The sequence below is a fragment of the Trachinotus anak genome, unplaced genomic scaffold, assembly GCF_046630095.1.
Source record: "Trachinotus anak isolate AG129_WGS33_773 ecotype Australia unplaced genomic scaffold, CSIRO_AGI_Tana_v1 ptg000012l, whole genome shotgun sequence".
Classification (NCBI taxonomy): Eukaryota; Metazoa; Chordata; class Actinopteri; order Carangiformes; family Carangidae; genus Trachinotus; species Trachinotus anak.
The window spans coordinates 25,926,654-25,943,314 of record NW_027273863.1 but is presented as its reverse complement, the minus strand read 5'-3'; the positions used below and the strand labels follow the sequence as shown (position 1 = coordinate 25,943,314).

Here is a 16,661-nt window from a genome sequence, read left to right as displayed (position 1 = left end):
TCTTATCTTAACCAGCAATAATAATGTAATAATAATACACTAAGTTATTGTTGAGTGTATTTTAGCTGTTGAATGTGGTGGAGTAGAAATATGAAGTAACTTCAAGTGGAAATACTCAGGTACTGTGCATGGTAAATATACTCACTTACGTTTCACCTGTATTTTGAAGAGCTCTATAAACACTGTGAGGGTTTGAAGATTTTCCTTCTCGAGTTTCCTCATGAACTCCTCAAAGGGCAGGAGGAGAATATAACCTCAGCCGTCACAGTCAAACCTGCAGGTGAGTGCGACAGGTATGAGGGAGAGGGAGGGAAGAGCCGTTTCATTTTGGACTGTGAGTAGTTTAAATTTTCTGTTTCAACAAAAATCTCCCCTCTTCCTGATGAACAGCTGCTCCTCCAGTGTATTTTTACCTTTCATCTGTGGTCACTTCAGCAGCTGCAGCAGGAGCAGAGCTTGTTTCCAGCTTCAGGCTCCTCTCCAGTCAGAAAAAACCGTCTCAGTGAAACAAACATCCAGGTTACACTGATCACAAATGAACTGTTTGTCTTTATAACAGAGTTTAATGGACGATAAAAACATTCATTTTAATTTTCACTCCGTCAATATGCTAAACACTGTAAAAATTAAATCTTAAATCACAGCGCCAACGAAAGCCCGAAAAGGGCAACTACCCATCATCCAATCTGACGGAGACACAGCGATCAACACTGTCCCTGCCACTGTCGCTCTGAAAGCAAGTACATCAAATTAATTCATACAAAATTTGGTAAATCTCAATTCTTTCTTGAAATTCTCTCTTTAAATTTAAATCTAGTATGCCTCTCGTTTAAGGTTTAATTTTACAGTTTTCAGAACAGCTGTTTAACTATCAGAGACTTTAATGACATGAATACAGTACAGGGGAATAACAACAAACAGATGTAATAAGTGCTGTCGCAAGCAGAGTATCACATTTCCACCTCTGGAAACAAGTGCAGTCAATGAAAAAAAAATCTATTTACAACATCATTAACACAATGTACAGTAGCTGCTTCACACACAACGTGTAATACATGTAATTATTATATATATAATACAACATAAATGTCTTTTTAATCAGAGGAATTTCCTGTCTTTTGACATTTGAATTAAATTCAATATTTTACATCTTTTTAATTAAACAAAATGGCCAAACGTGATGCACATTTAACTTTGATCATTTAAAGCTGCATTAGTTGGTTTTGGCCACCAGACGGCAGCACAATGAGCTAAAAATAACGTGAGCAACTATTTGCTTATTTCCACAACCAGCAGTTACACAGAACGTGACCGTTCATCTGGAGTCGTGTTTGTGTCCACCTGATGAGTCGACGTCCAGTATTCTCTCTCTTTTATCTCTGTTTTTGGTCTCCACCAGCTGCTGTGAAAAATACCTGCCTCATATTTTTGGCTTTAAAACCAAAACTAGGAGCTAAAACAGGCTAAAAGGTTTTATTGGTGTTGATTCTCAGTGGGTTCAAAACTATGAGCAACACCTTTCACATTTCAGAGTAATTTGATCCATCATTAATATAAAAATATTTATAAGTGCAGCTTTAAATGCAATGTAATACAAAGTCATACAGAGCAGTATTAAAAATATTAATAATATAGATTGATATTTGTTCATTGATGAAGAATTGGTGATGTAACATTTCCTGAATCATTAGATTTTAACAAATTTGGCACTTTGAGTGAATAAATGCACATCAGACGATTCAGAAACTCATTTACACAGAAAGAGGGAACGTTTTAAAGGCCCAGTCTCACCAGAATTTAATACGATTAAACTTTACAGCAAAACCAATTTACTTCAGTGGAATTTGGTGCTACCATATTACTGGGTTGCTAGTACACTAGCAGTTAGCTGCGTCACTTCTGGCGTGACTGGACCTTTAACCCTTCATGTTCCAGATCTTATGCTGCGTTCATGTTATTTGAGATAGAAAATTTTTTTTTGTCAACTGAATTTTTGCACTTGACGGCAGAGTTGGTCATGTGAGGGGTAAAAATATTGTTTTCTATGATAAAGCTTGGTTCATGAGGCATCCATGTTTGTTTGACTTCTCAAGCACTTCTGCATCATTTAGCGCAAAACTGGAAACAGAAAAATGTCAGTTTCCTGACTGTAACTACAAATACCTCACAATTTGTTGATGTGGTAGTTTACCTGGTATTCTAATTTATTCTTTATATATTACTTATTTTATTCAGATGATCTGGAAGACGAAGACTTATCTGCTCCTCTGGTCAAAGTTTGTTACACAAAAACATAGAAAACATTTAAATTTCACACAGAAGAGTTGACCTGTGCTGCTGCTAAAAACAAGCAAAGCTCATCTCTTCGTTTTTCAAGGTTTGCTTAAAGTCTTGGCGTAGTTTGAGGCCCAAACATGATTGAATTTTAAAAACTTTATAAAGTCAAAACCTTATAAAGTTGTACAGTACGTGTTTTTTTTGTTTTTTGTTTTTTTTATACATTTGCATTGTCCAGTTTCCTGCAATACTTTTTTTTTCCTGATGAAAACATTTATTTCTTTGTTCCTCCTACAGGAATCACAGAGCAGTAACTTAATCCACACAAACAGTTTTTACTGATTTGGCGTCTTAAACGAGCTTCAGGGGGAGGGGATCATTCAAACGAAGATTAACTCCCTGACTTTGTTACAGAAATCCCAAATGTTCTCCCAGAAAACTCATCGTCTAGATTCCTCTCCGTTCTGAAATTATTGCTCCCTCAGAAATCCCTGTAAAAAGTGTGAACCTTCACACAGAAGCAGACCGGCCTCGTACAGGAGCTGTGGATGATGATGTTTTTCCTGCCTGTGATGTCAGCTGGGTGGAGGCTGCGTTCACACATGGATTATAAAACCGGCACAGATGCACAGACACTGAAACTGTGTTTTTAGAGGCTGGGAAAACCTCTTGTCTGACCGAGGCCTGGGTCTGAGGAGTGGACCGGATAATATCAGACAGTTTGGTTTTCATTTCTCCCGCATGTCGGTTTGTAGCAAGCATACGTTCACCCACCTGTCACTCAAAGAGGCCACGCCCTCAATTCTCCATATCTTTAGTCCTTAATAAAATGTAAACAGGTGAGTTCTATAAAACTCAGCCGTACAGGTGTCATGAAGGAGGAAATGATCTCTAGAGAGCAGAACAGTTTGTGTTCCAGGCTGTAAACATGTTTCTTTCTGCTGTAAAGTTGGACATTAACATGGGAGTCTATGGGACTGACTCACTGCTGGAGCCAGACTCTAGTGGTCGTTAGAGGAACTGCAGCTCTCAGCTCCTCGGTGTCGGCCTCAGGTTTTCCTGCTTGGTTGGACCGTTTTAACACGGTGATGGACTCACTTCATTTCAAACTACAACAACACAAAGTCCCAGAGAGCTTTAGTTAGACGATAACTGAGAAAGAAGAAAAATGTTTGGTCTGTATTTAACTGGTCTTTACTAAACTTGATGAAGACGAAGCCACACTCAGCTTGTTCACTGCTGAACTCTCAGATCTGTATTCTGGCTCCTTCAGGACAGGATAAACCAGTCCCATGTCTTGTGTCTGTTCTCATTAAAACTCCTTTTCAGTCTGCTTTCACAGAACCAGTCACTGATTCCTCCACAGTGTGTGAACACAGATAAATCTACTGTATTTGAAACTCCACCCGTCTGCTTCAGCATGCAGGAGAAATCAAACATCTCCATTCAGCACTGGAGCAGGTCTGTTTAATGTTTGAGCAGCATTTCAGGTTTAAATCACTTCCCTGTATTATTCTGTATTTCTGCACTTAAGGCACTTAACTGAGTTTTACTGCAAAACGCTGCAGAGAACGAGCCGATCTAAGATTAACATGACGCCGTTAAAGCTGCACAAGGGAACATGATAAAAATGTTTCATTACTTAAATCTCATGAGCTTCGTGTTTTCCATCTGATGTCATTTCTGACTTTTCAAGCTGTTTAAAAGATGAAAGGACACAAATCTTAAAAGTACTGAGAGGCTTTGACTGTATATTAGTGGTTTGATTTTACATTAACAACACCTGATCATTTTTAAGTCTGAATTCACCAGAGTGAATGTAAAGCCATGAAACTACAACATGTGCCTCTGCAGACAACACGGATGTAACCGAGTCCCTCAGCAGTCAGGAGTTATCTTTCCCTCTCTGGTCAGTCTCACCTGGTGCAGCTTTAACGTACCAGCACCTACATGATTTTTTAAAAACAGCTTGTGCTGTGTATGAATCTGGTTTTTTATAGCGTCAGTCATGTTGGTGTAAAACTCTTCATTCAGTTTCCTCAGGAAAAAAGTGGAACTTAACTCCTGCAGTTTGAAATTCCAGGTAGATCAACGTGAATTTCAGGTGATTTGTGCATTTGTTGTTTTTTTTTTTAAGTCACAGCTGTTGTTTTAATTTGAACTGAAACTTCACAGTGACACTCACTGCTTGTTTTTTTTTTTTTTTTGCCACTGGACCTGAATTTGTTCTCAGACACTGAACATCAGGCGTTTGGTCACTTTGGACAGCTCAAAAAAGCCAAGTTCAACTACTAACAATAGAAGATACATTTAGTCTTTTTCAAAAAACATCAGGTAATTTGGATGTTTTGTGTTTGATATGGAAATTATTCATCTTTCATGGCTAAACTACAGTAACTTGTGTCACCATGTTAAAGAGTTCCTTCAGCATTTTATCAGAAACAAACTGTTCTGTTCGCTGGTGAAAAGCTTCATGGCTCCAACGTTTAACCCAGGAAACGCGAAACAACATCCGTTCACAGCGAGACACGGAAACATTTCTGTACAGCTCTCAATTTAAAAAGCTTGAATGCTGTGTCGACAGAAACTATAAAAGTTTGTTTGGATGCAACACCATCCTGATTTCCCCAGCGTTCTACTTTAGATCTAAAGGTTAATTTGATTTCAGTCAGAAAGAGAGGTGCAGCCCTTCTGGCCGATGCATCTCAGAGCATAAAACACAAACATTTACATTCACACCTGGGGGAATTGTTTTGCAGTCGCACAGTTGTTGCTGTAAAATGTTTTCCAGAGCTCAGTGTAACTTGGTCCTTTAAGTGCAACTTACATGCAAACAGTTGGTGAAATGTAAAATATTTCTGCTGAGTTCCCATCAGAATTTTTCCTCCTTCTCTCTTCTTACTCATTTCTTGATGTGATATCCTGAAAAAAAAAACAAAACAGAATTATTAGAAACTGTTAAAGGTCCATATACTCTAAAGGTAGATTTTCTAGGTTCTATATTAATACTGTGAAAGTATCAAAGCCTCAGTCCACAGAGAAATGCACACAGCCTGTATTCAGAAACTGAGCCTTAAAACCAGCTGTCAGGACTTCTGGAACTTTGTGATGTCACAACAAAGCAGTCACTTCTCTCAGCCACATCCCAAGCCCCGCCCACCTGGACCCACCATCCACCCTTGCAGGATTTGGTTTCTCTGAGTGTTTCCCTGAAATCTGCTATATTTTTATTTGATCACTCAGAAAACAGTCAGCCAATCAGAAGAGAGGCTCAGATCCTCTCCTCTGATTGGCTCACTGACCTGTTGTTACTAGAGCTCCAGAGAGAAGCCTGAGAGAGGAGATGTAAAACTACACTGAGATGGTTTTTGGAGGAATATATCTTCTGATGGAGATCAACACTTCAGATAAAACACTGGAGAAGTGAACGTTTGGGACCTTTAATGTTCCTCTTTGCGCCAAAATTAAGTGAAAAGTGACTGAAGTGATTTTTTTGACTCACCTCCGTCTTCGCCCTCCTCCACTCGCCCATTGGTCCAGACTTTGTCAGGACTGAAAGAGACAAAACTGCTCAGTTTCTTCATCCTCAAATTGTTGAGTACAGTACAGTTTGCAGGTTTTTAAAAACTGATATTGATTTTAAATGATCGGTTTTAAATCTGCAGACAGCTGCTACAAGGTCCCTTCATTCAAAATACTTAAAATTAAATTCAACCAAGTATTTTTCCCTACTGTCACAGTAGAAGTCAAGTAAACATCACTGCTTTAAAATGAAGACTGACTGACATATAACAGAAATGAACACAAGTGAATTAATGTTAAACACAAAACAAATATTCTTACTGCAGAAAAGCTCGGTCTTATTGGAGAATATTTAATCAGCAGATCCATGAAACTGACCCGATGTGTGAGTCTAATCTCATATGTTACTTACACATAAATGATGAAATCATCATGAACACAGTCAACGTCACAGTGGAGCTCCACCACAGACACCTGCAGAGGAGAGGAGGATTCATTCAAAGCTTGTTTGTTAAAAGTCCACATAGGACAGGAGATGTAAAACTACACTGAGATGGTTTTTGGTTCTTAAAACCACAGATATATCTTCTGCTGGAGATCAACACTTCAAAGTAAAACATGGGACCTTTAAAAATAAGTTGAAGGTTTAAACCAGTGGATCAGCTTTTCTGCTGTTAAAGAGAAAATAGTCAGAAATAAAAGCAGTTTTACCCTGAATAAAGAGCCATGAAGATGAAGATGGTGAACATGACGAGGAGGAAGGCCTTCATCGTTAACCCTGAAACAAGAACACACACAAATACATGTCAGAGCTGATGAGAAAAGCTGTGAGCTGTGAGCTAATAAGCTAACGTCTCAGGAATCATCTGCGGTTCTTTCTTTACTGCACTTTAAAACCAGAAATTCAGTTTGATAATGAAAGAAAGAACAGAAAAAAAACAGCTGTCTTAACCTCTGACTCCACCCACTGGTTAACACTGGACAAACTACAGCTGCTGTTTATAGTAAAAAATGTAATTATCTCCTGTTAAGTTCCTGCTGGCACACAGACAATAACAATAATAATAATAATAATAATAATAACAATAATAATAATAATGATGATGATGATGATGATGATGATGATGATGATGATGATGATGACGATGATGATGATGATGATGCAGCTGACCTGTGTGCTCAGGTGAGGCCTGACAGCAGCAGGTGTTGGTGTAGAAGGGAGGGGGAGGCGGGACTTCTGAGAGTCCACCCAGCGACTGGGTGAATCGCTCCTTTGATTGACAGATCTCAGAGCAAATCTCCTCCTGGATGAGCATCTTCGGGGGCGGGGACACTTTGTCAGGAGGGGGTGGGATCTCTGTTGGGTCTGAAAGAGGAAAAAAAAACAGAAATTACTTTTTGGTTTATGTATTTTTTTCTGTCTGGAATCTGTTCTCATCTGAACCACATCAGATCCATGATCGGGCTGAACCCAGACCTCCAGCTGTTACCCACCGTATGTGAAGCTGCGGCTGTCGTCCAGCTCGGTGCGGCAGAGTCCAGACCAGGAGGACTCGTCCAGAGGGGCCGGGCCCTGATGGCTGCTCCTGGCCCAGTCCTGATCTCGCTCATATTCTCTGTCCAGGTCCTTATCTAGGTCCTGGTCCTGGTGCTGGTCTTGGTCCCAGTTGTGGTGTTGTCCCGTCCTGAACACGCCTCTGAAGACTTTCTCATCCAGCCACGACTGGCAGGTCTCCGTGACGTCGCTCAGGAGGCGAGCCAGAGAGCCGCGAGGCCTCCGCCTGCGCCGGAAAACCCTGAGAGAAGAAGAGAATCATTTAAGATCCTGATCCTGGGCCGCGGTCGAAAGGTTTTGTCTTAGGACGGATCCTCACTGAGGTAAAACCTGATCTGAGCAGCAGCCGTGATGAGAGCTGATCCAGGTCTCTAAATGATAAGGAAAGGAGTTTCAGTGCTTCCTATCTCCTTAAGCATAGGAAACACTGGACCTCCCTTTACGAAAGGAAAGGAGATTATGCTGTCCCACAATTCCTTGCTGCACCAACATTTAAAGCGAGGCACCATTGTAGTTTCACCACGGCAGCTGTATGATTGGCTGAGCTCCAAATCCATAGAGTTCTTCTCTTTAAATGCAGTTAGGAAACATCATGAAGAGCGAACATACTGAATTTATCCTCAACAACATCATCACCACAACAAAACTCTATATATACCGATGTCGTTTCAGCTCGTTTGCTAATTGAAGCCTGTGTGTGTTTTAGGCGGCTGAAGGCTCCAGAGGTTCCATCACGTAATGAACCAGATGTGTTTTATTCTCAATCCAGCTGCAGAGCAAAGTAACAGGATCCGGTCTGTGTGGTTCCTGCGTGTGCTGAAGTTTAATACAGACGGTGACTTTTGTGAGTTGTGCCGTTACGTAACAGAACAAAGAAACTCTTCTCATGTTGACGCGGAGGCTTCAATAACACTCGAGTCTCCAGGCAACCGTGGCAGATGACATCGCGCTCTGGCTCCCGAAGGCAGCAGATGTCAGACGTGAAGAATTTACAGCTTTCAAACCTGCTTAACGGCTCTCTCTGATTGGCCGCAGAGAATGACCTCAGTGCTATAAAGAGAGGTGTTTGAAGATGGAGTGTGTGTGTGTGTGTGTGTGTGTGTGTGTGAGTCTCTAACAGTTGTGAGTTTTACAACTGTTGTACATTAATAGTCATGACAACATGTGACTTTGGGGCCTGTTGCTGATGTGACTTCATCCTTCGGGCTGAACTGGACTTAAATGGTTCATTTAGTGGAACTGTCCTTTAACCAGTAAACCAGCCGCTGGTTCCCAACACAACAAAGCACAACAACCCTTTTGAGTTAAAGAGTTGGTTTCATTTTTGTTCTAGAGAGGTGTTTTCTTTTTTTTTTTTTTTATCTCAGATGTGCTACCCGACCTCTCAGGGGGTCACAGACCTCAGGTTGGGAACCACAGCAGGATCCAGTGGAGTTTCTCCGAAAAGAGTCTCAAGATATCTTAAAGTCTGACTTCAGTTAAACAGACGAGAAGGATCTGTTGCTCTGTCCTGCTGACTTGTCTGACAGAAAGTACAGTGTACATTGTAATACCCTGCTAATATGCAGGGTATTACAATGTTAATGAAATGGAAATAAATGTTATAAACATGTGGATGTTAAAGAATATGTCAATTCTGTATAAATAAAGTTTATTATCATTTAAAAAAAAAGCACTGTGCTGCTCTCACCTGACCAGGTTCTCTTTGTAGGACACGTTGGTCTTGCAGGGCGTCAGGGACACGTTTCCGTCGTCGTCCCAGGAGAAGCTGTCCTCGGTGACGGTGTAGTATCCGTTGGTGAGGAGGCGTGGTGAGCGGCGGCAGCAGCAGGGGTCCCCACCGTCTGCTGAGGAGTAGCAGACGTACGAGGAGTCGGGAGACAGGAGAGACAGGTCGAGGCTGAGGATGACAAAGACAGTAGGAGGTCAGCATGCTATCTGCAACCCATTTACTTAAAGCTCCTCCCAGTCTAAAGGTAGATGTCCATGTGTTTGTGATCATAAAGCAGGTCTAGGTTCTATATTAATACTGTGAAAGTATCAAAGCCTCAGTCCTCAGAGAAATGCACACAGCCTGTATTCAGAAACTGAGCCTTAAAACCAGCCGTCAGGACTTCTGGAACTTTGTGATGTCACAACAAAGCAGTCACCACCCTAAGCCCTGCCCACCTGGACCCACCATCCAACCTTGCAGGATTTGGTTTCTCTGAGTGTTTACCTGAAATCTGCTATATTTTTATCAGATCGCTCAGAAAACAATCAGCCAATCAGAAGAGAGGCTCAGAGCCTCTCTTCTGATTGGCTGACTGACCTGTTGTTATTAGAGCTCCAGAGAGAAGCCTGAGAGAGGACAGTTTTCACAAATGTATCTTATAAAAGTAGAATCAGTGTCTCAGCAGCACAAAATACCTTTAGAGTAGAAAAGGTAAACAAAGCAGAAGTTTTTACCTCTGACAGGAGTGATTCGCCCGCAGCCTTCGTTTTACTGGTGAACCTGAACAGACGCCAGAGGAGGAGTTCCATTAACAAACAGGTAAAAGAATGGAAACACACACTCGCTCTCTCTCACACACACACACACACACACACACACACACACACACACACACACACACACACAGCTTTCTAAATAAAGACGCCTGTTATCAGTCTGAAGAGCCAGAGAGCATTCCTGAGGCCGGCCTGGGAAACCACTTGAGTAAATCTACTCCTGTGAACAGAGCCGACGTGATGATGATGATGATGATGATGATGATGATGATGATGATGATGATGAAGAACACCGTGTAGGAATGTGACACAGAGAGCTTATTGTTACGTTGTTTTCAGGCTCATTCAAATACTCTCACAGCGGCAAAGCCATGAATGAAGGAGCGCGGTTTCCTGTTTGAGGAATTTACACTGTCCTGTTGTTTGCTGTGCTGTCGACAATCTACACAACAGAGCGTTGGGATGTTCAGTGTTACACTAGAACCTTCAATATCTGTGCTGAAACAATAAAAAACATAGTTCAGTAACATAATCTGGGCAGTATCAACTGGTTTGAACCTTTTTTTTTAATTTAGTTTTTAATTTTATTAGAGTTACACTGTGTCATGATTATTGTATGAAATCATGGGTTATGGCCAAAAATGTGTTTTCTGATGTCACAGTGACCTTCAACTTTGAACTTTGACGACTAAAATCTAATCAGTTCATCCTCCAAGTGAATGTTTCTGCAAAAAATAAAAGTTAGAAAGGTTTCCTGATTTAGCTCACGATATATTTGATCAATAACTGATCAAATAATCCGGCTGAAACTCTAAATTAAAGGCAATGTAATGATGTTTTGTACAGTGCACAGAGTGTGGACAGATATGTTGGAAACCATTCCCTGTTCACAACAGATGTACAGTGTGTTCACCAGGTTTTCAGTGTTGTCCGAGTCATTGTTGTGTTGTTTAATAGGGATTATTTTACTTCATATGAACTCAAATCATCAGTGGAAAAGAAGAACAACCTGTGGACACTGGTCCCTCACCAACAGTGATCCAATACAGAGGCTGAGAGAGGCCACGCTCTCAAATATCTTTTTATCCCTCTATCCCAAGATAAAAAATAATAAGTTGTTTAGTATTTATTAAGTTAAATTAAATCCTACTTTCACCACACAGAGTTCGACTGCTCTGAGCAGCACTGAAAGACTCCTGTCGGTGCAGATGTTCAGTGTGTGCAGATGTTGGTGCTGTTGTGTTGTTGCAGACGTACTTGTAACAGCTCCGGAGAAGAACAGGGCCATGTCTGTCTGCAGCCGAGTCTCTTCTGGTGATCTGTGAAAGACATTAAGAAAACGCAGCAGGCGGTGGTGAGAAGCTTTCAGCCGACAGAACAACAAAAAAAACAAACTTCAGAAACACAGGAGTTAAAACCAACGGCAGCGAGAGACGTGAACTATTTACAAAAGTGTGGACTTCAGATTTAAACGTAATAAAAAGAGAACTACAGAGATGTTTCGGTTCTGGATTAGTTTATAAAATGTTAAATGTCTTGTTTTTATTTTCACCAGACACTAAAACCAGACCAAGTCGATTAAACTCATGCTGAAATTATAAGACTCTCAATAAAATCTATGACTTTAAGGGTTAAAACAAAACTCAAAGCTAATTTTCTTGTTTGTACATTAACATTTAAACAAAATGTTTTTTGTTGAGACCCATGAAATCTGGTTATTTACATTCAGTGAAGTAAGACGCACTTAGAAAAGATAGTTACAGCTACAAAATCAAATATAGAAACACAGTTAAAATAATCACTGGACGCTTTGTCTGTCTTCATCCTCTGTCTGTGGCTCTCAGCTCCGAACACACCGGTTTCTACTGACGACGTAAATCTTTAAAAACACTTCACAAACACATGGTTTCATTGTTTTTAAACAGGCTCAGTAATTTCCTAAAACAGCTGCTCACTGTAGTTTTCATCAAACAAAAAGGGGGAGATATATGAAGCATTTGTTGGGAACTATTTTCAGCAGAGGATTAATCCACATTTGGTGCTGTAGTGAGTATTTGTGGCAGTGTGTGTGTGTGTGTGTGTGTGTGTGTGTGTGTGTGTGTGTGTGTGTGTGTGTGTGTGTGTAAAGATAAACTACAGTGTGTGTTCATGGCGATGAAGTGTGACTGACTGCTGTGTTTTAATCGTTTCTATGGCTCTGAGGAATCAGATTCATCAGTTCATGAGAGCCTTTCAGTGTCGGTTTGGGTAAAGAGGAAAAATATACAATAAAGTCTCCCAGAGGAGAAAGTGGAGAACAAAAATCTACACTTTTTCAGCTCTTTAAAAATGTGCCGTCCCTCCTGATCTGCTCTTCAGTAGCTTGTTAAAGCTCAGTCAGCTCAGTTAATCCCTGCAGAGCTGATCAGAGGAGCCCTCTCCAGTCTGAGCACTTGAGGGATTAAGTGAATCAACTGTCTACAGGCCAAAATAAATCTGATCAGACCACAAAATAAGTGCAGGTTGTTTATAAAAACACCCTCGTGGCAGCAGTTTCTCAGCCTTACCTGTAAACTCGTCCCGCTCAGGTCTCGGTGTGAGTGTTTTCTGTTGTGGCTCTCTCACATCCTGCAGGGACCGAGCAGCAGCCTGAGAAAAAATGCAGAAGAAAGAAAAACAGAGGGGCTGTGACTCTGAGCTCATGTTTCCTGTTAACCCTGCGTCTGCTGGAGGAACATTCACACTGAGACGACAACTCGAGGCTCAGTCACGCGTGTTGTTCACAGCAGGGCAGATGACGGTGAGGTGTCAGGCTGAAGCACGTTTACAGTCTCTACTGTCTGATCTGATAAATCCTGACAACCTGTGACTGGTTCACTGCATTTAGACCAGTCCCTGCTCTGTAATCTAATGAGGCCAAAACACCATAAAGTAAACACTTCAAACATCTAGTTCTTAAAGCTTTCACCACTAAAATTCACAAACCAAATTAAAGACTTTGACTTAAAAATGAAAAAAACATTTTTTTTGATGCCATAGTGATGATGTGCAATGCATCTCTACGTAATTCCATCTAATTTATTTAGTTACAGATTTTTTAAATCTCTCTATTTTAATCTGTTATTTCTCTGTGAAGCACCCTGGTAAATATTAGTTGTTTTTAAATGGACTCTGTAAATTCTGTGTCTGTCAACATCTGGACATGACATACAGGCGTTACTGCTGTAAACAAGCCAGTACCATGAACATTAACGTTTAACGTTTAGGTCTTTGATTATATTTGGATTTGACAGATTGGTACTTTACGGCTTTAAAGTCTGCTAAAAAAGTGGTTGGCATAAAGTGGCTAACCACATCCTGACACAGGATCTGTACCAATCACACAGACATGAGAGTGGTACCTACAGTATCATTTTCTAAATGTTGAACTCTATTCAAGACATGATGTGAATGTACCTTTTCATAATCTGCTAAAAATCACAGACCAAGAAGTTATACTTTTTAAGATTAGTTTAAAGCTCCACACAGTCTAAAGGTAGATGTCCATGTGTTTGTGATTATAAAGCAGGTCTAGGTTCTATATTAATACTGTGAAAGTATCAAAGCCTCAGTCCACAGAGAAATGCACACAGCCTGTATTCAGACACTGAGCCTTAAAACCAGCCGTCAGGACTTCTGCAACTTTGTGATGTCACAACAAAGCCATCCAACCTTGCAGGAATTGGTTTCTCTGGGTGTTTCCCTGAAACAATCAGAAGAGCCTCAGATCCTCTCTTCTGATTGGCTGACTGACCTGTTGTTACTAGAGCTCCAGAGAGAAGCCTGAGAGAGGAGATGTCAAACTACACTGAGATGGTTTTTGTTCTTAAAAACCACAGATATATCTTCTGATCAACACTTCAGATAAAACACAGAAGAAGAGTAAAATATGGGACCTTTAATTTATTGTATGTCTGTACTGAGCACACTCAGAAACTGCAATTCTATCGAAGATGCTCTAACAGGAAGAGCCACCACTCTCTCTACTATTGTTCTACTTTGTGGAATAAAAGCTAAACAACAGTTTGGACAATGAACTGGGTCAGTGACTGTTAGTGGGCGACAAACAGAGACTCTCTGTTTTACAGTGAATGCCGGGGGCTGAGGGAGGGGGAGGGGGGTGGGAGTGTGTGTGTGTGTGTGTGTGTGTGTCCTCTTCTAACTGTAAAGTGCTTCTTGTGATTTGAAACACAACAGTCCAGAGCACCGTTGCTGCCCCCTGGATGATCCACAGCATGAAAGCGACAACACTAACAACAAACCGGTGACTGAGCTGTTGCTCAAGTTCAGTTTGTCCCTGTCAATGGGGGTGAATGAAATCTAAAGGGTTCGTCCTCTGGGGAGCAGGAACATGATCCTGTGTAAAACACAAAGTCTCACCACAGTGTTTTGTAACGTGAGCAGCAAAAACAAATCCTTCCATCTGGAAACCGGATCCTTAAACATTTTCTGACTGTGAAATGTGACTAAAATGATCTTTATAATGACTTTTTGGAAGAAAACATTATTTTCACATATTGAGGCGACTGTCTGACTCTGTCTTGATGCAGAATTGTCTGAAGTCTGAGTGTTTGGAGGATAAAGTACATTTCGGGGGTTTGGACTCTTGATCGGACAAATCAAGGCGTTTTAACATTTTAAAAACAAAATGAAGGGTCGACTAATCAAGAGAGTAACAGCAGGTTAACTGATGATGAAGACGATCATTAGTTACAGCCCTGGTTTAATAGTACAATCTGTATTTCTGTATGTTGAAGTTTAGTTTTTATATTTTTTTTAATTTCTTCTTCTTATTTCTTATCATTTTTTACAGCAAATGAGAAAATAAATAAATTTACAGAATCTAAGCTCTTAGGCAAACATCTCATTTTGGTCATCTAATAAGTGAGATTAACATAATAGTGTATCATTATTTATTTTGAGATTATTATCCTTAAAAAAATCCTTTAAGATTCCTACATCGTCTTAAAATGTCTGTGTTGCTCAGAAAAGTGACTCTTGTCTCTTTCACGTCGCTTTCATTCAATCTTAAATTTCTATCTCCATGATAACAGAGTAATGTTACTGATGCTCAATATCCTCAATGATTTATAACAGGATCACATTTATCTGTTTAATTTCCCCCCATAGCTCCCCTGTTGGACTCTTCCCATCCTCCCAGCATGCTTTGCAGCAGCAGCAGTCTGCTCTGTGCTGGAGCTGCTGATGTTGGAGGAAAACGCGTAGCAGGAAGCACAAAGATGGACCAAACCATTCCACCACCAGCAGCTCCAGCATGCTGACCACCCAGCTCTGTGAGGTCTGATCAGATCCATGCAGACGCTTTCACAGGGTCATGTTTCATTTGTAAATTGAGGAGTTTCTTCTGTTATTCTCTCCTTTCGTGCCTCTTATTACAGGAGTGATGCTTTACAGTGTTCTCATCATTATACTAATACTGTTACAGCATTGTACTTTTAAATAATAATAAAGTAATATCTAATATCCTGCTAATAGCCTCATGGTGTCTTTATTTTTCTCTAGTTTGAGTTTATCCTCAGTGACCTGAGGTTCTGCTGTGGCTCAGTATTTCCATCTAATTTTCTTTACATGATTTGAAGCTGCTCAGAGTTTATGATTTTCTTTTCCATTGTGATCACTGACTCCTGTAATGTCGCTCTGGTGCCTCATGTTGTGTCTGCTGTTTTTACTGCCGCAGTAAAATAGACTCAACATCTCTACAACACTTTGACTAGAACATAGTTCCTATATTCCTGATGCTTCAGGCTATTTTCAGCTGTAACATTCCCACCAGGACTGGAAGCATGTGCGGTGTTTCCGGCGGTGCATGGTAATTAAAACACACCTGAGAGAAAACTCATGATGCAGAATAAGTTCATGTGTTAGTTTGTTTCTCTGCATGAAATAAAACTGTTGTGTTTTGTACTTTCTTTGCATTTCCCGTCGATCTCAGGAGAGTTTACTGCACAGATCCAGACAAAGAATAACGGAACCGAGCTGAACTCACCGGGCTGAAGTTTTCTTTTCTTTTTTAATCTTCTTCCACTGAAACGATCAAACTTCTTCTTCTCTTCCTCCTTCTCTGGACTTTGATTAAAAGCTTTTCCTCTTGTTTCCTCCGTGTGAATAAAAACAAGCCGCAGCAGCTGACTGCGCCTCGCCCTCACCGGAAACACCGGCTGTCAAGTTAAAACACAAACAATACAGGTTCCGCTCAGGATTTTCAAAGTAAAAGCACACGGAGCAAGTTGCGTTATAATGCTAGTATATCTGTGAGGGCATACTCAATAATGTATTTGTAATATAAAGTCATCATTTAGATTTGATGTTTTCAAATAAGTGTTATCATTTACATATTTCAGCATTTGTGTTTTTTTCTAATTCACGGTTTTGCAAATGAAATCAGTGATTGATAAAAAATTAAAAAACCCAGATATTAATCCCAATAAAGGAAAACATGAATGACACTGTCATAAACGTACCATTCCCCAACAGTAAATGTTACAGTATCCATCATCAATATTCAGATTTAACTCGATCTTTGTAAAGTTTTCATTGATCAAACTCACTTTTTCTGTCTCGTATATCCAATGTTTATTTTGAAGGAAGAACACCATGACTTCCGGAGTAGGTTTGATTTACTTGACAAGTTTTAAGTGAAATGAAACCAAAATCCCAACAAAATATCCCTGGTGGTTTTTTGGGGGGTTTCTGCTCTGCCAACTGCTGCCTGCTCTGAAGCTTAACTTATTAACAGACATGAAGACGTCAGTGTCAGTTTCATCATTGAAATGAGTCC

At 40.4% G+C, this 16,661-nt stretch overlaps 1 protein-coding gene across 1 annotated transcript; it reads right to left on the bottom strand.

Moving 5' to 3' along the window:
• Positions 1-543: 543 nt before the first annotated feature.
• Positions 544-15,928, bottom strand: tmem71 (transmembrane protein 71). Its single transcript, XM_071492028.1, has 11 exons — positions 15,870-15,928; positions 12,391-12,472; positions 11,102-11,163; positions 9,803-9,848; positions 9,045-9,254; positions 7,294-7,595; positions 6,971-7,165; positions 6,511-6,577; positions 6,212-6,273; positions 5,780-5,829; positions 544-5,199 (listed from the first exon to the last, which is right to left on the bottom strand). Exons 3-11 carry the CDS (start codon positions 11,130-11,132, stop codon positions 5,176-5,178), a joined length of 987 nt encoding a protein of 328 aa, XP_071348129.1. The 5' UTR covers positions 11,133-11,163; positions 12,391-12,472; positions 15,870-15,928; the 3' UTR covers positions 544-5,175.
• Between the last annotated feature and the right edge of the window lie 733 nt (positions 15,929-16,661).